This window comes from Hyla sarda, chromosome 6, assembly GCF_029499605.1.
Source record: "Hyla sarda isolate aHylSar1 chromosome 6, aHylSar1.hap1, whole genome shotgun sequence".
Classification (NCBI taxonomy): Eukaryota; Metazoa; Chordata; class Amphibia; order Anura; family Hylidae; genus Hyla; species Hyla sarda.
The window spans coordinates 185,840,419-185,862,514 of NC_079194.1; the positions used below are offsets into that span (position 1 = coordinate 185,840,419).

At 44.7% G+C, this 22,096-nt stretch overlaps 1 protein-coding gene across 18 annotated transcripts in view; it reads left to right on the forward strand.

Annotated features, from left to right (window-relative positions):
• Positions 1-22,096, forward strand: part of TERB1 (telomere repeat binding bouquet formation protein 1) — a 104,424-nt gene that overhangs the window by 77,733 nt on the left and 4,595 nt on the right. For 11 of the 18 annotated variants that reach the window (XM_056526085.1, XM_056526084.1, XM_056526091.1 and 8 more), the window contains 2 exons: positions 2,369-2,431; positions 20,461-20,532. In XM_056526085.1, coding sequence (XP_056382060.1) covers positions 2,369-2,431; positions 20,461-20,532 — 135 coding nt within the window. Of the gene's footprint in view, positions 1-2,365; positions 2,432-20,460; positions 20,533-22,096 lie in introns of those variants that run through there. The other 7 variants (XM_056526078.1, XM_056526079.1, XM_056526082.1 and 4 more) reach the window with 2 other exon arrangements.

The following is a 22,096-nucleotide window of genomic DNA, read 5'->3' on the forward strand; positions in this document are numbered from 1 at the left end:
CATTTTGTTAGGTTGTGGCCTTGTGCTAAAAAATAAAAAAAATAAAAAGTTTTCCTCCATCATTCTGTACTGAATACCTCATAATGACAAAGTGAAAACATTGCTAAATTATTGAAAAGGAAAAACTAAAATATTACATTGACATGAGTTATTCAGACCCTTTACTCAGTACTTGGCCCAGCCACTCCTGTGCTGTCTTGACTGTATGTGCATAAGATCATTATCTGGTTGAAAGATGAATCCAGAGCACTCAGGATAATATACTCAGGACAATATATCTGTACTTTGTTCATTCAGTTTCTCTCCACACTGACCAGTCTCACTGTATCAGCCACTGAAAAACACTCCCACAGCATGATGCTGCCACTACCATTCTTCATTGTAGGGATGTTATTGGCAGGTGATGAGAAGTGCCTGAGAGAGTCCTAGAATCCCTTAGATACTTTTTGCAATCTCCAGCCCAGACCTAGCTTTTAAAAACTGGCAACGGCTTAAAAAGTTGCAGAAAAATTGGTAGAATACTAGCTCCATATTTATCACATGCCATGTAAGCATTTAATACATTTAGTTAACATACACATCACACATTAAAGGTGAAGAAAAATCATTCTCCTACACTACCCTTGATAAGTTCTTCCCTGAATACTTATATACATGTGACATTTTAGTCTGTTTTGCCCCTCGGCAGCACATACAAAAGGGTTAAAAGGGTACTCCGCCCCTAGACATCTTATCCCCTATTCAAAGGACCCCTGCGATCTCCGTCCTGCACCTGGATTTCCTTAGAGTGTCGGGTTCAGCACCAGAAGCTCGTGACGTCATGGCCGCACCACGGCCACTCCCCCTCAATGCAAGTCTGTTGGAGGGGGCGAGACGTCCCCTCACATAGACTCACATTAAGGGGGCATGGCCGTGACGTCACAAGCCTCCAGTCCGCATTGCCAGTCATCCAGCACAGAGCGAAGTTCGCTCCGTGCACCGGATGTCTGGGGTGCCGCAGCCGAGATTGCAGGGGTCCCTAGTGGCGGAACCCCCGGGATAAGCTGTCTAGGGATGGAGTACCCCTTTAACTAGCTCTTTTATCCTGCTAAGGCCAATTAAGTAAAAGTTACCTGTAGGCAATAAAACAATGAAAGCTAAACAACTGAAGTCCTTTAAAACCCCAATGAGACAGAAAGAACGTTGTGTTTTTGTATTTTCTGTCCTGCAGGAGAAGAGATGCGCATTTTCCTTCTTGCTCCCCTTTGACCTTGCCCACCAACGGGTTTGGTCAAGGGGCCCTTGTTACCTACCTTGGGTGTACTTGTGCTTGCTGGTGTTGATTGAAGGTGTCTTTGGATCAGTGCTCCTGGTCGTTTCTCTGTGGTGTTTTTCTTGCTTTTTCATTTTTCCCATTGGCTGGTGTGTCTTATCGCCCATCTAGCGGTTTATAGTTAGCCCAAGGATGTTTTTGGCTACGGCATTATCCCGGGCAACACTGTTCTACGCCTTTAAGGTATTTATGGCCTGGTTCTGCTGTCCAAGTAAGTACTAAAATGTGCTGCTTGTGTGTGATCCTGATTGACAGTATTATCCTTGTTGTTAGCAATACACAGACATGACATAGTAAGATTAAGATACTCTTAGGCTGGGTTTTCACTGTAAATTTTGTTAGCATTTTTATCATGCTATGACGGTCACATTTTTGTTACTTAGAAATTGCCCACATTTATATAGCATAACCAAACAGGTTTTTACCACAAATATGGCAGTTTTGCAATGTATTTATTGACAGTGTGGTTTTAACAGATGAATATTAAATAACTTTTTACCTGTTAAAATCACATTGCTAATAATGGCAAAGCCAAACTGTGACGATTCAGGTTAAAAACAAAAAGCATTTTATTTCCCCTAAATGTACTATACCTGCCTGTGAACCCAGCCTGTGTTTAATCCTTACAGGTGATGCAGAAGACTAAACGGAGGAACCTAAGTGTTTGAGTAAATTAGGTGTCACAGAAGCGATTAAAACATCTTAAACCTAGTATTTAATCTCTTCTGCGCTGACATACAGTGATGAATGATGTTTGAGAACTAGCGCTTATATACTCTAAAAGTAAAGTGTACAACATTTGTCAAGAGTGTTTTCACAATCCATCCATCTACTTGTCACAGAAGCTGTGAAACTCAACACTGTAAGGCAGACGTATTCATTCCTCAGCTGACACTGGGCCAACTTTGCAGACTTTTAAAGTAGTCAACAAGAAATACAAAATTATAGTTTAATGTAAAATTTATTACATTAAATGTGAATATTATAATGCACAAATAGACAAAAATTTTACTCACTATTCTAGACATTTAGATTGTAATAATTATGTATTTACAGATATGCAGTTGACACCACTAAAAAGAGGAGGAGAGAACTTTCCGAATAAAACAAGATCCAACTGTGAGCTATACATAGATACAACTTATTTCTGGGTTATTAAAATTTACAAAAATTATATGATGTACACTAGGGTATATAAAATCTATTTTTGCTCATAGGGATTTAAGCTGCTGCCAGATGTAACTGGAAGTGACTTTCCCCCCTATGTCTTTCCAAACATAGGAAACATATAAACCCTCGGTTGATTCAGGGCTACCTTTTTTTTTTCCTGCTTATATAGTGCAGCTGATGGTTTTTGTGTGTGTGTGTGTGTTTTTTTTTTTTACTCAGAGCCTTTTTGATCCGAAATTTAATTCCTATCAATACTGTTACCTTTAATTAATCAGAGTTCACTCTGACAGAGCAATGTGGCCTTTGTAATGGACTTAGGGGAGGGCTGAGCAGCAAATCTCTATGACATGCAAGTGCAACATGAAGTAAGTGCTGCAGTTGAACTGCCCCTGCATGTCGCCAACATCATCTGAGTAGCGTGAGAATTGGTGCCCAGCTCTTGCATGTGCACTGTAGGCTGTAGCCTTCTCACATTTTTGCGGCTCCATCATTGTGCTGTAAGACTACATATCTGTATTCCTCAAATTAGTATGATTGCAATGTTACCCAATATGTTTCCAAATTCCACAAAGATTCCATCATGTTTTACTGCACAAGATTACTTGAAATTATTTAAATTGCCATTTTATGACCCTATAACTTTTTTACTTTTCGATAACTGAAGCTGTATGTAGGCTTATTTTTTGTAGTTTTATTGATACGGTGTGTGGTAGCCACCTATAGTGTCCTGACAAACAGGGAGCTAGGGATTAAAACACTTCCAGTTCTTATCTTCTCTGCTCCTGTCAGTGCAGCCCCTTTACAGTTTTTGCAGCTCAATTTGAGCCTAGAAAAAGCAGGGATTTTACAGACAGAAACATGTCTGAAACGTTCCCATTAAGGGTGCAGTCACACGCTAGTGGCTAGCAGCGACTTTCCCGCTGCGAGTTACGCTACCATTGATTTAAATGGGTCCGCGGACAGTCCACAAATCTGACACTATTGCGGACTGTCTGTGGACCCATTCAAATCAATGGTAGCGTAACTCGCAGCAGGTTTCCCGCAGCGTGAAACCTGCTGCTAGTAATGGCGTGTGAATGTACCCTTAAGGGATACTGCAGCCAGAATTAACTTATGCCCTATCCACAGGGGATAAGTTAATTCTGGCTACAGTACCCCTTTTAAGTTAAATATCATTAAATTAAGGGAAAAAAATGTTTCATGAGACATAAAAACGGACACAAACAAAAAAATGGTGTATGAATATAGTCTTAAAGCCTTAGAGTGGGGAGCATAAGACAAACATCAGGGACTGGACATTATGAAATGTCTATTATATGCTGAAGCTTCACGTAAAGACATTAGACTTGTAAAAACAAACAGATCTGAATGAGGTGGCAAGTCAGATTTCAGCCCCCTCAAATAATTGAGATTGGGTAAATGTAATAAACTGGCCTCTAAGTGTATAATGCATGTTAGGTTGGCTACACATACTTGATGAATGGTGGCCAAACCCATTGATTTTTGTGAGACAATCTACTGTGCATGGGGGGTGTCCCAACTTTTTTTTACATTTTTATATGTTGTAGTACTTATGTACTACAACATCTCTAATATACTTCTATTATTTATTTTGTGTTTTAAATTATTTTATTTTGCACTTGAAATCCGGCCACTAAGGGTCTCCCACCTAGTGGCCAGCTGCAGCCTGCTGTGACGTCACAGCTGCATTCGGACCGATCCCGACTGGGCATTCAGTCCGAATTCGGTCAGCCTGCGCTCGCTCCCTGCCTGTCAATCAGACAGGCGGGAGGGAGCCCTGTGAACACCTGGGCTGCATGCATTGGCTGCCTGGCCTCGTGCGCCTGCTGTCCCCGCCCCCGGCATGTACAGTCTGGAGGCAGCGCATCTCAGTGCTGCACTGATGCTCCAGGACTGTACAAGTGAGGTCTTATTTCACTTACCCGTACTTCGTTTCGGTCCCGGGTCTCGGCGGTGTAGAATAGCACAGAAGGTGGGCGATGCTCCTGTACTCCTCCTCCCTGGATAACACTACACTGCTAAACAGGGAGGAGGAGACCCCAAAGCAGCCTGTCGTGCTATTTGCCGCTCATCTATGCGCGATCCCGACAAGAGCGCAGCATAAATGAGCTAAAGTCTGCTCCCCCAGCAGGCATCAGTGACATTGCGCCTGCTGGGGAAGTCTGTCTGGTAAGTGAGCACACTACCTGGTAGACAAAAATATATTTCTTAGGTTTTAAAAAAATTTTTAAAGGCAGGAATGGGGTTAGGGATAGATGGGCAATAGGCAGGGACATACATTTTTTTTTTCACATGGTGTGAGCCACTCTTTGACAGCTGTTTAAAGCTCATGGTTATTTATAATATAACACAATTTAGGCCATTATGGTTCTTTTTATAACATTACATTCATTGTGCTAATGAAGACCCATTGAGATAAGTCTTCAGATAACAGTAGGTGGCAGTATTTGACTGAAGTATTATTCTAATACTGCTTCACTACCTGCCTACACTTTACTGATGGTGCTCATTTCTTTTGTATTAGAAGACATCCTCTAGTATATAGTGTAGACCTTGTATGTAGATCCTAACTTTTCAAAAGGACAGCAGAACAATAACAAAGATTTCCACGGAACAATAACAACAAATTATCAGGTTTTCATTAAAATATCACATTTATAATGAATTGTGCTCAAAGTAAAACCACTTGGTGCTATGTAAAGTATCTCACATAAGAGAGTCCACCCTTCACACTTTTTGTAAATATTTTATTATATCTTTTCATTTGACAACACTGAAGAAATGAGACTCTGCTACAATGTAAAGTAGTGTGTGCACAACCTGTATAACAGTGTTTAATATTGTGTCCCAGTCTTTTAATTAACAATTGGGGACTGGTGTACATGGGGCTAGCGTGGTTTCCTGAGCGCTGTATACTCAGCACAATGCATCCAAGAAAAAATAATAACACGCTGGAATTGCTGCTCAAAAGTTTCCTTTATATATGATAAAGAGGATAACAATTCTCTTACAAAAAGAAAATAATATTCACCCATGTGCACAAAAATATTTCAGCAGTGTCCAGTCGGAGATTTAGATCAGCTCACCAGGTTCTCTATATTTGTATGACCTGTGTCCATAGGTACGGCCATCTCCTACACCCGAGGGTGTGAAAAGTCCATGCAACGTTTCAAAGGCAACGCCTTCTTTGTCAAGCATAATGTGAAAAACGCCCATCACCATGTTAAATAAATCTATTGCTCTCGCGAGATCTCAACTCTACAACGAGAATTACAAAAAGTATCAAAGATCCAGTATATCCTTAGTTATAAAAAGACATTAAAGTTGCAGATCTCATTAATTCCATTCGGTTTTAAAGTGCCTAGTTTCTGTATCCAGTGTACCTCATTTCTTAGTAATTTCATTTGACCCTATTTATCGGGGTATACCACGCACCGACCTATAACACGCACCCTCATTTTACCAAGGATATTTGGGTAAAAAAAGTTTTTTACCCAAATATCCTTGGTAAAATGAGGGTGCGTGTGTGTGCATGCGTATACCCCGATAGACTGTTTCTGACCCCGCAGAAGCCCCCAGGAAAGGCAGGGGGAGAGATGCCTTCGCTGCCCGCTTCTCTCCCTCTGCCCTTCCTGGGGTCTAGAGCCCTGCTGCCGCCGCTTCTCTCCCGCTGGCTATCTGCGCCACTGCCCGTTCTCTCCCCCTGACTATCGGTGCCGGCGCCCCATTGCCGGTGCCGATTGCCAGGGGGAGAGAAGCGGCTCCGGCAATGGGGCAGCGGCGCCGATAGAGCGAGGGAGAGAAGGGGCAGCGGCACCCATTGCCGGCGCCGCTGCCCCGTTGCCTCCCCCATCCCCGGTTGTATAATTACCTGTTGCCGGGGTCGGGTCCGCGCTGCTTCAGGCCTCCGGTGTGCGTCCCCAGCGTCGTTGCTATGCACTGCACGGCGCGGCGCAATGACGAGTGACGTCATTGCGTCTCGCAGTGCATAGCACCAATAGCCAGGGGGAGAGAAGGGCCGGCAACAGGGCTCTAGACCCCAGGACAGGCAGGGGCAGAGAAGCCGGCAGCGACGGCAGGTCTCTGCACCTGTAAAGCCGCTGCAGTTCATTGATTTAAAGCGCCCGCTAAAAATTTTAGCCTAAAAAGTGCGTGTTATACGCCGATAAATACGGTAATTTGTTCTTTATTTTCACCCTTCACATTTTCAATCTAAGTTCTAAGCCATCTAAGTTCATTAACGTGATGCCTATATTCAGAAAAATGTCTCGCTAGACTAGTTTCAAACTGTCCTGTTCTTTTTTGTAAGTCCTGACAGCGCTTTTGTGTTCATTGATCCTCTGTTTGATGCTCCTTGTGGTTTGGCCAACGTAGCCCTTTCCACGAGGGCATTTTAGGAAATAAATCACCTGTGTGCTGTTGCTCGAGTGCCATCGCCTGATCGGGATTCTAGTCCCTTTCATGGGGTGCACTACCACATCCCCTTTTATGATAGCATTGCAGTTCTGACATGCTAAACATGCAAATGTTCCTGATTGCTTTTACCCCTTAAGGACCCAGCCAATTTTCACTGTAGGACACGGACATTTTTTGCACATCTGACCACTTTCAATTTAAACATTAATAACTCTGGGATGCTTTTACCTTTCATTCTGATTCCGAGATAGTTTTTTCCTGACATATTCTACTTTATGTTAGTGGTAAAATTTTTTCGACTACTTTGTCGATACTTCTTGGTGAAAAATTCCAAAATTTGATGAAAAAATTGAAAATTTCGCATTTTTTTTTTACTTTGAAGCTCTCTGCTTATAAGGAAAATTAATATTCCAAATAAATTATATATTGGTTCACATTTACAATATGTCTACTTTATGTTTCCATCATAAAGTTGACATTTTTTTACTTTTGGCAGACATCTGAGGGCTTCAAAGTATAGCAGCAATTTTCCGATTTTTCACAAAATTTTCAAAATCGAAATTTTTCAGGGACAAGTTCTGTTTGAAGTGGATTTGAAGGGCCTTCTTATTAGAAATACCCCACAAATGACCCCATTCTAAAAACTGCACCCCTCAAAGTATTCAAAATGACATTCAAAAGGTTTTTTAACCCTTTAGGTGTTTCACAGGAATAGCAGCAAATTGAAGGAGAAAATCTTCATTTTTTACACTCGCATGTTCTTGTAGACCCAGTTATTGAATTTTTACAAGGGGTAAAAGTAGAGAAATCTTCCTAAAATGTGTAAGCCAATTTCTCTCCAGTAAGAAAATACCTCATATGTGTATGTCAAGTGTTCGGCAAGCGCAGTAGAGGGCTCAAAAGGGAAGGAGCGACAGTGGGATTTTGGAGAGTGAGTTTTTCTGAAATGGTTTTTGGGGGGCATGTCACATTTAGGAAGCCCCTATGGTGCCAGAACAGCAAAAAAAAAAACATGGCATACTATTTTGGAAACTACATCCCTCAAGGCACGTAACAAAAGGTCCAGTGAGCCTTAACACCCCACAGGTGTTTGACGACTTTTCGTTAAAGTTGGATGTGAAAGTTATTTTTTTTTTCACTAAAATGCTAGTTTTCCTTCAAATTTAGATTTTTTTACAAGGGATAATAGGACAAAATGACCCCCAACATTTGTAACCCCATCTATTCTGAGTATGGAAATACCCCATGTTAGGACGTAAAATGCTCTGCGGACGCACTACAATGCTCAGAAGAGAAGGAGTCACATTTAGCTTTTGAAAAGCAAAATTTGCTGAAATGGTTTTTGGGGGGCATGTCGCATTTAGGAAGCCCCTATGGTGCCAGGACAGCAAAAAAAAAAACACATGGCATACTATTTTGAAAACTGCACCCCTCAAGGCACGTAACAAGGGGTCCAGTGAGCCTTAATACCCCACAGGTGTTTGACGACTTTTCGTGAAAGTTGGATGTGTAAATGATTTTTTTTCCCACTAAAATGCTAGTTTTCCCACAAATATTTTTTTTTCAAGGGGTAATAGGACAAAATGCCCCCCAAAATTTGAAACGCCATCTCTTCTGAGTATGGAAATACCCCATGTGTGGACGTCAAGTGCTCTACTGGCGCACTACAATGCTCAGAAGAGAAGGAGCGCCATTGAGCTTTTGGGAAAAAAAAATTTGGAATGGAAGTCAGGGGCCATGTGCGTTTACAAAGCCCCCCGTGGTGCCAGAACAGTGAACCCCCCCACATGTGACCCTATTTTGGAAACTACACCCCTCACAGAATTTAATAAGGGGTGCAGTGAGTATTTACACTCCACTGGCGTTTGACAGATCTTTGGAACAGTGGGCTGTGCAAATGAAAAATTTAATTTTTCATTTTCACGGACCACTGTTCCAAAAATCTGTCAGACACCTGTGGGGCGTAAATGCTCACTGTACCCCTTATTACATTCCGTGAGGAGTGTAGTTTCCAAAATGGGGCCACATGTGGATATTAATTTTTTTGTGTTTATGTCAGAACCGCTGTAAAATCGGCCACCCCTGTGCAAATCACCAAATTAGACCTCAAATGTACATGGTGCGCTCTCACTCCTGAGCCTTGTTGTGCGCCCACAGAGCATTTTACGACCACATATGGGGTATTTCCGTACTCAGGAGAAATTGCGTTACAAATTTTGGGGGTCTTTTTTTTTTATTTTTTTATTTTTTTACACTAACAAGCTGGTGTAGATCTCAACTTTTCCTTTTCATAAGGGGTAAAAGGAGAAAAAGCCCCCCAAAATTTGTAGTACAATTTCTACCGAGTACGGAGATACCCCATATGTGGCCCTAAACTGTTTCTTTGAAATACGACAGGGCTCTGAAGTGAGAGAGCGCCATGCGCATTTGAGGACTAAATTAGGGATTGCATAGGGGTAGACATAGGGCTATTCTACACCAGTGATTCCCAAACAGGGTGCCTCCAGCTATTGCTAAACTCTCGGCATGCCTGGACAGTCAGTGGCTGTCCAGAAATGCTGGGAGTTGTTGTTCTGCAACAGTTGGATGCTCTGTTTTGGAAACACTGCCGTACAATACGTTTTTAATTTTTATTGGGGGGGGACAGTGTAAGGGGGTGTATATGTAGTGTTTTACTCTTTTTTATGTGTTAGTGTAGTGTAGTGTTTTTAGGGTACATTCGCACTGGCGGGTTACAGTGAGTTTCCCGCTAGGAGTTTGCGCTGCGGCAAAAAAGTTGCCGCAGCACAAGCTTGAAGCAAGAAACTTACTGTAAGCCTGCCCATGTGAATGTACCCTGTACGTTCACCTGGGGGAGGCAAACCTCCAGCTGTTTCAAAACTACAACTCCCAGCATGTACTGACAGACCGTGCATGCTGGGAGTTGTAGTTTTGCAACAGCTGGAGGCACACTGGTTGGAAAACCTTCAGTTAGGTTCTGTTATCTAACTCAGTATTTTCCAACCAGTCTGCCTCCAGCTGTTGCAAAACTATAACTCCCAGCATGTACTGATCACCAAAGGGCATGCTGGGAGATGTAGTTATGCAACAGCTGGAGGTACGCAACTACAACTCCCAGCATGCCGAGACAGCTGTTTGGGCATGCTGGGATTTGCAGTTTTGCAACATCTGGAGGGCTACAGTTTTAGAGACCCCTGCAAAGTGATCTCCAAACTGTGGTCCTCCAGCTGTTGCAAAACTACAAATCCCAGCATGCCCGGACAGCAAACAGCTGTTTGGGCATGCTAGGAGTTGTAGTTTGGCAAGATCTGGAGGGATACAGTTTAGAGACCATTAGATAGTGGTCTCAAACTGTAGCCCTCCAGCTGTTGCAAAACTACATATTCCAGCATGCCCAAACAGCTGTCTGGGCATGCTGGGAGTTGTAGTTTTGCAACATCTGGAGGGCTACAGTCAGAGACCACTATCTAGTGGTCTCAGACTGTACCCTCCAGATGTCGCTAGGCAACTCACCGGCTTCCGTAGGATCCAGCCGCACGACGTCGCCGCCCGCCGATCTCCGTCTCCGCCCGCCGATCTCCGTCTCCGCCCGCCGATCTCCGTCTCCGCCCGCCGATCTCCGCAGCCTCCGGATCGGTAAGTGGATCTTTGGCACCGGTCCCTGTCGGGTTTCCCCGTCCTGCCCCGCCTATTGTGGGTGGGCAGGCCTGGGAAAACGAAAGTTAACCCCCCCGCCCCTGATCTGCTATTGGTGGTCGCGTCTAGACCACCAATAGCAGGGATAGGAGGGGTGGCACCCCTGCCACCTCACTCCTATCCCTTCAGGGCGATTGTGGGTGTCATGGTCACCATAGACCCGGAATCACGCAAATCGCAAGTGTGAATTCACTTGCGATTTGCCGCGATCGCCGACATGGGGGGGGGGTCTGATGACCCCCCCTGGGAATTTGCACGGGATGCCTGCTGAATGATTTCAGCAGGCATCCCGGTCCGATCCCCACCTGGTGCGCGGCGGGGGCCGGAATTGTCCATGACGTACGTAGTTTTGGATGGAGGGGTGCAACAGTGTTCTCGATTTTCGCATTTTTGATTGAATTGTTGGAGATCTTTCTCCTAAAGAATTATTTCAGATTTGGTGAGGAGTTTTTTTTCCAGGAACAGGGGACCTCGATGGGGTCCCCTGTCGCACCAAATCTGGCAAACATTTTTATGTGCAAGTTTGAAAGCCAGTTTATTACTGGACATGAATTCAGTGGGAAGCGGGCCCACAGTCTCAGCTTCATGCATACATAGAATACCTGAATGGGGAGTGCATGGCGGCGGTCGCATAAACCTTGTGCTCCGCTGCAGCCCAGGCCTAATAGCGGCTAAACAGCGTTGTTCCTGAGCGTATCGCTACGGCAATTGTGCCCACCGGTACCTGATCTGTCGGGGCCCCTAATGATGACCCGGAGGCGAGGGAAAAAGAGCCCGCTGAAGCTCACGGCGTTCTTTCCTGCTGCGGAGGCCTCACAAGATGGCGCGGCTCTGTGCGGGTCAGCGTCTCCGGCTACTGGAAGCGCCTCACCAGCGTCTTCATCCTCTCAGACGGGCTGCGCCCTGGAGGCTTCTCCTTCAACTCCTCCGACTCTCCTGACAGGTTGGTCGCCCTCGGTGCAGCAGGACCCGCAGGTACCATCTTCCCCGATCTCTTCTAAGTCCCTGGGAGTGGGGACCCAGCATGCTAGAGGCCCAGGAGGCCCTGATGGGAGCTCTTCGTCGGCGCCCCTAACTGAACCTATTATGAGGGGGCTTCTCGCTGAGTTACATACCTCCATTCAGGGTGACATTAAGGCAGCCGTGTCCAATATACAACATGAGATCTCCTCTCTTGGACACCGCACATCGCATATTGAAAGCAAGATGGCGGAACTCACCTCTTCACATAATGAAGTAGTGGACCTAGCTAATGGCCTGGAGGATGAGGTTACCGCTCTTCAACTCAAGATAGCGGATATGGAGGACAGGTCTCGCCGCAACAATTTAAGGGTGAGAGGGGTGCCGGAGTCTGTGAAGACGGAGGACCTCAACAGCTTCCTAACGGATTACTTTGCATTGTTGCTGCCTCAGGCTTCCACCCTAGATCTGCTAATGGACAGAGTCCACAGGCTCCCTAAGCCCAAAACCCTACCTGCTGCTACACCAAGGGATGTGATTCTGCGCCTTCACTTCTACCATATTAAGGAGCAATTGATGTCGGTGGCGCGCTCCTCACCCTCCCTGCCAGATAGGTATTCGGGACTCCAACTTTACACGGATCTATCTGCTGCCACTCTAGCCAGGAGACGTGAGTTCAGTGCAGGGACTAAAGCTCTCAGAGAAAAAGGGATCCCTTATAAATGGGGATTCCCTGTGAAAGTGATTATCACCAATAATGGGTCCAAACATGTGGTCTCTTCCCCGGAGACCCTTTTGCAACTGTGTGCGGAATGGAACTTACCTGTTGATCTGACTGCTCAGAGGTCCCTGGACATACCACATGCTGCAAAGATAGCTGAGGAATGGAAGGTTGTTTCCCACCGCAAGAAAAAAAGCAAGGCATGAACTGTTTCTCTGCCTTTGGACAGGCCTGTCCGAATTGACTCTCTGGCTTACGACTGGGGTACCCTTCCCCATTTTGTGGGTTACTTATCCTCTTAGTGCTCTGGATACTTTTCCTGAATGTTTAAACATTCGGCCTAACTGCAGTCGAATGTGCTTACTTACCCCCATTAAGACCTACCACATGGTCTTTACTACTGCTTGCTCATTTTATCTGTTCTTTGTTGTTCGTTCTGTTTACTTGTTTTCTGTCCAGTTGGTCCTCCATCACTTGCTTTCTCTGATATTGGATATGAGAGGCTCCTCTTGCGAGATGCTAGGTGTAGATGTATCCTGTTTGACGGGAGTACCTGCTCCTTTTCAGCTTACTGTGCTAATGGTTCTGCTTTGCGTTGATGTACACTTTACTTATGGTTATTAAGGTTGTGTCTATGAATGTACGTGGTCTTAACTCACCGTATAAAAGGTCTCTGGTGTGGAGGGAGGCTGGACGCCTGGCGGCCGATATCCTCTGTATACAAGAATCCCATTTATTAGCGCTAGATGCCCATAGACTCCAAAATAAGAGATATCCACACATCTATCAGGCGCATGCTGTTCACAAGAAGGGAGGAGTGGCGATTGCATTTAAGAACACCCTGACGGTTACTGTCCAACACTCTGTGATAGATGATAGAGGTCGTTTTATAATTATTGTGTGCTTACTGAACAATGTTCAATATACCTTAGGCTCCTTATATGCGCCTAATACGAAACAGTGTACCTTCCTCAGGGCGTTCTTGCGCAAATTGGAATCCTTGAGAAGGGGCCACTGCCTACTGCTAGGAGATTTTAATATGACCATGTGGCCTAGTGTAGATTCTACTTCGCCCAGTTTGAAAAAAGAACCCACCGGTTTCTTCACTAGTGTGTCCCAAAATGACCTATATGATGTTTGGCGTATATCCCACCCCACGGAAAGGGACTTTACCTTCTTTTCTCATGTGCATAAGATATACACCAGAATAGATTACGCCCTTACCTCCCACTCTCTCCTATCATTGGTTTCAAAGGCCCAAATTATGCCCATAGAATGGTCGGACCATTCCCCCATAAGCGTAACCATTAAGGAATCGCATAGCCCCCCGCCCGACCTATATTTGGAGACTTAATCCACTAATACTCCATAACCCTGAATACTCTGAAGCGACCAAATTGGCGGTTGATGCCTACTTCCGCATTAATGATACTGGTGATGTTACAGACCCCATGCTTTGGTGTGCGTTTAAGGCTACAATTAGGGGCCACTTTATTAGCCAAACAGCCTATGACAAGAAGGTCCGCCAGACCAAAACACTAGAACTCCAACAGCGCCTTGCGGATTTACATAGGCGCAATAAGGCCTCGTACTCTCCATCACTAGTGGAAGAAATTTCACAGGTTAGTGCTACCCTACACTCCCTCTCTTTACACAGCTATGAGATGGCATTGAGAAGGCTCAAAATGACATGGTATTGGCAGGGTAATAGATCTGGCTCTATACTGGCTAAACAACTTAAAAAACGCCAGGATAAGGGGAGAATCCCCTTCCTTACTAAATCTGATGGTTCTATAGTTACTGACCCTCAAAGTATAGCCAATTGTTTTGCAGATTTTTATAGCAAATTATACAATCTTCAACATGACATTGCTACTCCACAGCCTGATGAAGCAGTTATCTCTTCTTTTCTGTCCTCTATGTCCCTCCCCTCTCTGTCCTCGGACCAGGCATCTGATCTTTGCTCTCCCTTCTCCACAGAAGAAATTCTTGAATGTGTGCGTTCCCTCAAGCCCTTGAAGTCACCTGGTCCTGATGGTATTACAAATGAATTTTATAAGTGATTTGGCCCTTCCGTAGCTCCCTTTTTGACCAGAGCCTTCAACCATATTAAGGAGAACGGTGTGCCCCCTAAAGAGATGTTGGATGCTCTGGTCGTTACCATACCTAAACCTGGTAAGCCACTGGACTCTACCCTAAATTACAGACCAATATCTCTCCTAAATAGTGATATTAAATTGTACGCCCTGGCTCTAGCTGCTAGGTTGAATAGGGTTTTGCCGGACCTAATTCACAGGGACCAGGTTGGCTTCGTCAAGGGTCGTCAAACGGTGGATGGTACGAGACGCTTTCTCGACATCATCACAAAAGCGCATTCCGATCGGACGCCTTCTCTCTTGCTGTCCCTTGATGCGGAGAAGGCGTTCGATCGGGTGCACTGGGGATATTTGCGGAGTGTGCTGCGTAAGTTTGGTTTTCCCCACTCTTTGGAATCCGCCATTATGGCTCTATATACGCTCCCATCTGCTAGAATTTACACGATGGGTACCCTTTCTAATAGTTTCTCACTTAGCAATGGGACAAGACAGGGGTGCCCCCTATCCCCTCTTATATTTACCTTAGTTATGGAGCCGCTTGCTCAATCCATCAGGGACTCCCCAGACATTGCGGGCATTCAAATAGGAAAAGTAGACCACAGAATTGGCTTGTTTGCCGACGATGTTATCATTAGTCTCTCCAACCCCCAAAGCTCTTTAGGCCCAGTTATGGACATTATTGATGCTTTTAGCCGAGTTAGCTTTTATAAGATTAACCCCACAAAGTCGTGTATCTTACCATTGCAGATACCCACTGAGCAACAGAGATGGCTACAAGCTAAATATCCCTTTCAATGGGTCACTGACCAGATTCCTTACCTGGGCATAGTCCTTACTGCATCGCCTGATAAGACAATTGCTTCTAATTTTGCTGTTGTGCGGTCCCAGCTTACCAAGGAAATTGATAACTTCTCCAAACTTCCTGTCTCATGGGCGGGACGTGTTGCCACTGCTAAGATGATGCTGCTCCCTAAAATTTTATATTTTTTTAGATGCCTGCCGATGATAGTGCCCGCCTCCTTCCTCTCACAACTACAAAGAATGCTCTTACGATTTATTTGGGATGGTAAGCACCCCAGGGTTAGTGCGAATATACTGTATCGTCCTGTGCATGAGGGGGGTATGGGGGTACCCAACCTTAAATTGTACTATCACGCTGTTCTACTCGATCAGCTTAAAAAATGGTGGTGGCAGGACGTTCCCCCCCTGTGGGTAGATATTGAAGCTGCTGTCCTTAATGTCTCTAACTTTAATAACTTTCTCTGGGCATTGCGTTTTAACCCTACCTTTGCTCCCTCTTCTCCTTTCTCCACTATTGCGGCTGCTATCAGGTTGTGGAGTAAGGTGGCACGGATCAAAAGTCTTTGCCCACCTAGAGTGAAGGATATCCCTTTAGCTGCTATAGGAGATTATCTTTTAGACATAGATTTTAAGCCCTGGATAGATGCGGGCATCCTCACTGTGGCAATGATTAGCGATGCTAATGGGTTGATGCCTTTCACTGATATTGTACACATGTTCTCTATATCACAGAAAGACTTTTACAAATATTTGAGGCTTAGACACTTTCTGAGTTCCCTCCCTTGGGATAGCTCTCGGCCTCGCACTACGTATGAACATCATTTCCTGTGCAGGGACTCCTTTGCTAGGGGTATCTCCCTTGCTTATGTAGCTTTGACTGAGGCGGAGGGGGAAATGATCAGTACGTTTAAGTCCAGATGGGAGGAGGACTTGGCACGCAGATTCACGGCTGAGCAGTGGAGCTTTGTCTTTAACATGCACAAAAAATATTCTAAATGTGTTAGCCATTTCGAGGCTTCCAGGAAGCTCCTATACCGATGGTACTACACGCCGGTACGTCTGGCTAAAATATACCCTACCACTTCCCCGGTGTGTTGGCGATGTAACCAGGAAAGTGGTACTCTGCTACACGTGTGGTGGACTTGCCCGTTGATTGCACCTCTCTGGACCAAAATTTAAAAGTTATTGGACAACCTAGTGGACTGCCCCTTCTCATGGGGCCCAGAGAGTGCGCTACTATTCCTGTCCTTAGAACAAGTTCCCCCGCATTATATGACCATTTTGTATCATATTCTGACAGTTGTGAGGGCTCACATTGCTCGGAGGTGGAAGTCGACTGAGGTGCCGAGTCTTCCTGCCATTCTGGCGGAGGTTCATAGTAACCTCGTGTTGGAGGGATTGATAGCGAAGAGGTGTGGGGCTTCTAATAGCCGTATAGCTACCCTGTCCCAGTGGACGGACAGTTGTTCGGCCCCAGTTAGGGTCATAGATTAGCTAACTGTGTATGCAAGATGTATCTCACTCTGATATGTGTATTATGATTATGATTGTATTGGTGGTCTCTTATTCCTTGTTTTATACTTTGTATATTGAGGACCTTACTGTTGTTCTGTTGTTTGTGCTCCCTTCTTGGGTGCATAACTGTACTGGTTTGTGTTATATGAAAATTCATAAATAAAGTTTTTAAAAAAAAGAATACCTGAATGGGTGTCACCCCCTTATTGAGTTTTCATCCGAGGTGAATGAGAAGGAGATTAGTTATTTAGATGGTAAAGTGGTCAAGAACGAGGAAGGTGGACTGGATACCACACTATATGTCAAAGACAGCGATCGCAATAATCTATTGCATTGCAACAGTGGACATGCCCTGCAAGTCTTAAAAGGAATACCCAAGGGACAACTAATAAGAACTAAAAGGATTTGTAGTGACGAGGTGGAGTTTCAGAGAAATAAGGAGATCATGATAAAAAAGTTTGCACAGAGGGGGTACGATAAAAAAGAAGTGGAAGAAATAGCCATGGAAGTGGAGAAAATACCCAGGGAAGACCTCAGGAAGCATAAAAAGAGGAATCAGAAAACAGATAGTGATTTAACATTTTTTTCGGTCTGTGACTGTCATTCAAAGTTGATAAAACAAACCATCTGCAAATATTGGGGACTGCTAACAGCGGACGATAAGATCGCCCGTCTGTTTCGCAGTTGGCCGAGATTCACCTATCGGAAAAATAAATCCATAGTGAACCATTTGATAAGAGCGGACCTCAAAAAGAAACAGGTTAGTAAGCAGACCTTCCTTAAACCAAGACAATCAGGAACATTTGCATGTTTAGCATGTCAGAACTGCAATGCTATCATTAAAGGGGATGTGGTAGTGCACCCCATGAAAGGGACTAGAATCCCGATCAGGCGATGGCACTCGTGTAACAGCACACAGGTGATTTATTTCCTAAAATCCCCTTGTGGAAAGGGCTATGTTGGCCAAACCACAAGGAGCATCAAACAGAGGATCAATGAACACAAAAGCGCTGTCAGGACTTACAAAAAAGAACAGGACAGTGTGAATAGGAACGAAGGTGAGGCGGCAAATAAAGAAAAGTTTGAAACTAGTCTAGCGAGACATTTTTCTGAATATAGGCATCACATTAATGAACTTAGATGGCTTAGAACTTAGATTGAAAATGTGGAGGGTGAAAATAAAGAACAAATTAAAATGAAATTACTAAGAAATGAGGTACGCTGGATACAGAAACTAGGCACTTTAAAACCGAACGGAAGTAATCAGATCTGCAACTTTAATGTCTTTTTATAACTAAGGATATACTGGATCTTTGATACTTTTTATGTGATTTTAACCTTTTGATACTTTTTGTAATTCTCGTTGTAGAGTTGAGATCTCGCGAGAGCAATAGATTTATTTAACATGGTGATGGTTTTTTTTTCACATTATGCTTGACAAAGAAGGCGTTGCCTTTGAAACGTTGCATGGACTGTTCACACCCTCGGGTGTAGGAGATGGCCGTACCTATGGACACAGGTCATACAAATATAGAGAACCTGGTGAGCTGATCTAAATCTCCAACTGGACACTGCTGAAGTATTTTTGTGCACATGGGTGAATATTATTTTCTTTTTGTAAGAGAATTGTTATCCTCTTTATCATATATATAGAAAACTTTTGAGCAGCAATTCCAGCGTGTGTTAATATTGTGTCCCCTCAAAATACCTCAACACACAGCTATTAGTATCTAAACCTTGTCAATAACAGTGAGTACACTGCTAAGTGAAAATGTTCAAATTAGACCCAAAGTGTCAATATTTTGTGTGGCCACAATTATTTACCAGCACTGCCTTAGGGTATGTTCACTGTATAAGCATATAAAGGGAATATGACAACCGGTCCACCTGCACTAAACCCAATAAATATGGTTATAGTGCAGGTGAACTGGATTACAACTAGGTATTACTTACCCTGTTCCGTGGTCCTGTTCAGGAGAGCTGTACCCTGGCATCTCTGGTGCTCCCATTAAAAAAGAATAAAGCGTGTTCTGTCTGTAGCACACACTCCTCTCAGAGAGCTGGGACACCGGGCAGGAGATCACTGGGTCCCAGCGGTCGGACCCCCCGCGTTCAGACACTTATTTCTTATTCTGTGGATTGAGGATAAGTTGTTTTTCAGCGGACTAACCCTTTAAAGGGGTCATTTGGCCAAAAACATCTTATCCCCTATTCAAAGCATAGGGGATAAGATGTCTGATCGCAGGTGGCCTACCGCTAGAACCCCCCGCGATCTCCATGCAGCACCCACATTCTATGCAGGGCTGCATCTCCAGTCTCGGAAAGCTTTGTTTTTTTGGGACTGGATGTGATGTCATGCCACGCCCCCTCCATTTATATCTATGGGAGGGGGCATGGCGGCCATCATGCCCCCTCCCATAGGCATAAATGGAGGGGGCGTGGCGTTACGTCACATCTCCAGTCCTATGAGAGCTTTCCGAGACTGGAGATACAGCCCCGCATAGAATGTAAGTGCTGCACAGAGATTGCAGGGGTCCCAGCGGAGGGCCCCCCGCGATCAGACATCTTATCCCCTATCCTTTGGATAGGGAATAAGATGTCTTTAGCAGGATAACCACTTTAAAGGGGTACTCCGGCCCTAAGCGGGGGTCCCACCGCTGGGAAACCCTGCAATCTCTCATGCAGACACCCACCTGTGGCAGCTGCACAGAGCAATGTTCGCTTCGTGTCTGAAGGGCCACGACTACGGGGCTGGAGTTTCATGACGTCATGACTCCGTCCCCTTGTGACGTCACACCCCACCCCCTCAATGCAAGTCTATGGGAGGGGGCGTGATGGCCATAAGAGATCTTATCCCCTACGAAACGAAACTCCGGCCCCCGTAGTCGTGACCCTTCAGACACGGAGCGAACAACGCTCTGTGCAGCTGCCACAGGTGGGTGTCTGCATGAGACATTGCGGGGGTCCCCAGTGGCGGGACCCCCTGCGATCAGACATCTTATCCCATATCCTTTGGATAGGGGTTAAGATGTCTTAGGGACAGAGTACCCCTTTAATATCCTTAAAGTTCCCATAAATCAATATATGGACCAGCCAGGTCTTCTAAAAGAAGAGAAACCGTTTGGGGAGAAAAGCCTGAATTATCCTCCTCCCTTCTATTAACTGCCTAATTCTTTAACAATGTGTTTAAAAATTGTTTTCTAACCCCAACTATTCTTTTAAAGGGAATCTGACAGATAAATCAACCCCAATAACCTGAATATACAGCTGGTAAGTGTGGGTGAATCTGAGTAAAATGATGTATTCCTGTGTAAAATGATGTAGCCATTCCTGAGATATAGCACAATCTTACAATATGCAAATTAACTCTTAACTGCACTGCAGGCAGGCAGAGCTGAAGAATATCTGCACCTCTGATGCTGTCCCCTGGGTCCTGTTCATGTCACCCCACTTATCAATATTCCTCTCCTTCTCCTTGATAAGAAGGCTGGCATAAACGGGAACCAGGGGACAGTGTCAGAGGTGCAGATAGTCTTTAAACCCACCTCCAGTGCAGTTAGGAGTTCCTTTGCATATTGTAAAATTGTGATATACCTCGGGAATGGTTGAACGAATTGGGGGACAGAATACGTTGTTTTACTCAGGATCACCCACACTAACCACCTGTACATTCAGATTAGTGGGGTTGATCCATCTGTCAGTTTCCCTTTAAGAGTCTTCAAGAGCTGACATAAGTTATTGATGTATTGTAGGCATCCTGCTGACCCCTATAAGGAAGGCAAATCCAAGAAGCAGCAAGTGTGTAAAAACATGTTCTCTGCAAGGTGAGTTCTGTGCTTAGTGAATGACAACATCAAGTCTAATGTTGAGATGTGATTTTCTTTCCTATCATTGAGATTCTAAGAATACCATCAGATACAGTATGAAGACACATAGGCAGGCAATTCCCCATCTACTGTAGTTAGGTAGGTATTCCCCCTGTAGGTATGTAGACACATAGGTAGGTAGCTAGGCACGCAATCCTTCTATAGGTATGTAGGTAGTTAGGTAGGTAATCCCTCTGTAGGTATGTAGATGATAGATAGTTAGGCAGGTAATCCCCCTGTAGGTATGTAGATGGTAGGTAGTTAGGGAGGTAATCCTTCTGTAGGTATGTAGATAGTTAGGTAGGTAATCCTGCAATAGGTATGTAGGTAGTTAGGCAGGTAATCTCCCTATAGGTATGTAGATAGTTAGGTAGGTAATCCCCCTATAGGTATGTAGACACGTAGGTAGTTAGGCAGGTAATCCCCCTGTTGGTATGTAGTGAGTACTCACCTTCTCTCGTTCCAATGCTTTGAGACCTCTGCATCCTTTTCGGGTCTGTGGTCCAGCACAGAACTTCTCACACAAGCCATGCACGATGACGTTATCTCATCGCCCACAGCTTGTTTGAGAACTTCTTGAAGAACAAGAAGTGCCGCTCTGCTCCGGACAGCCGCTGACAGGGTAGAAGCGATGCAGGGGGACCGCGCTCTGGGAGGCACGTGAAGTCCCGGCTGCCAGCTTCTCTGCTATATTGGAAGTTCCGGCCGAGCAATTGAACTTCCCTTTAATAACAGCACTCATTTGCAGTTCTAAAGGCACCCGTTTGCAGTTTAAAGGCACTCGCGCGACATACACTCCTTTACTGAATTTCCCTTTTCTGCGGAATCTGGTTAGCTGCGCCCTGTGTGACAGTGCACTCTAGGCGGCTGCCTAGTTCGCCTATTGGCAGCGTCGGGCCTGCTAGTGGCTACCACTCCACTAAGGGCCAACTGCTGCACTGTGTGTAGTCTGACTATTCAACAGACAATGTACGTATGTTGCATAATGCTAGGCTATCTTTGTTCTGGTCATTGCATCTTTTTTTAATTGCCTTTAGTTTTTGATCCTCATAACATATAGGATGCCTCCATTAAAACAGTGGTAATATAGAAGAAAAAAAGACTGCAAAATAAGGACATCTTGAGTATTACCCTTGAGGAGATGGAGATTGTTGTACATAGTAGAAAAATGTCCTCTTATAAAGGCTGCTCACTTTAGTCAACAAACATATGCGCATATCACCCCAAAAGGGGTACCAAGATGTGGAGTTGTTGTTGTTGCTGCTGCCAAACGGTTACAAGAAACAGGAAGTTCTGTCCTGGATAGAGGTAGACTGAACTGTAGGAAAAAGACTATGTTCCAGGCGCTGCTGTAAACCAACATCAAGGTTGGAGCAAGAATGAAGTATTCTTTATGGTCCAAGGCTGGACCGTTTATGAATAAAATAATAAAAAGCAGGATGGCTCATTTCAAGGGGATCCCCCTCTTCCTCGGATCAGTATTGTACTACTGTACTGTACAGTACTGCGAATCTGAGGAAGA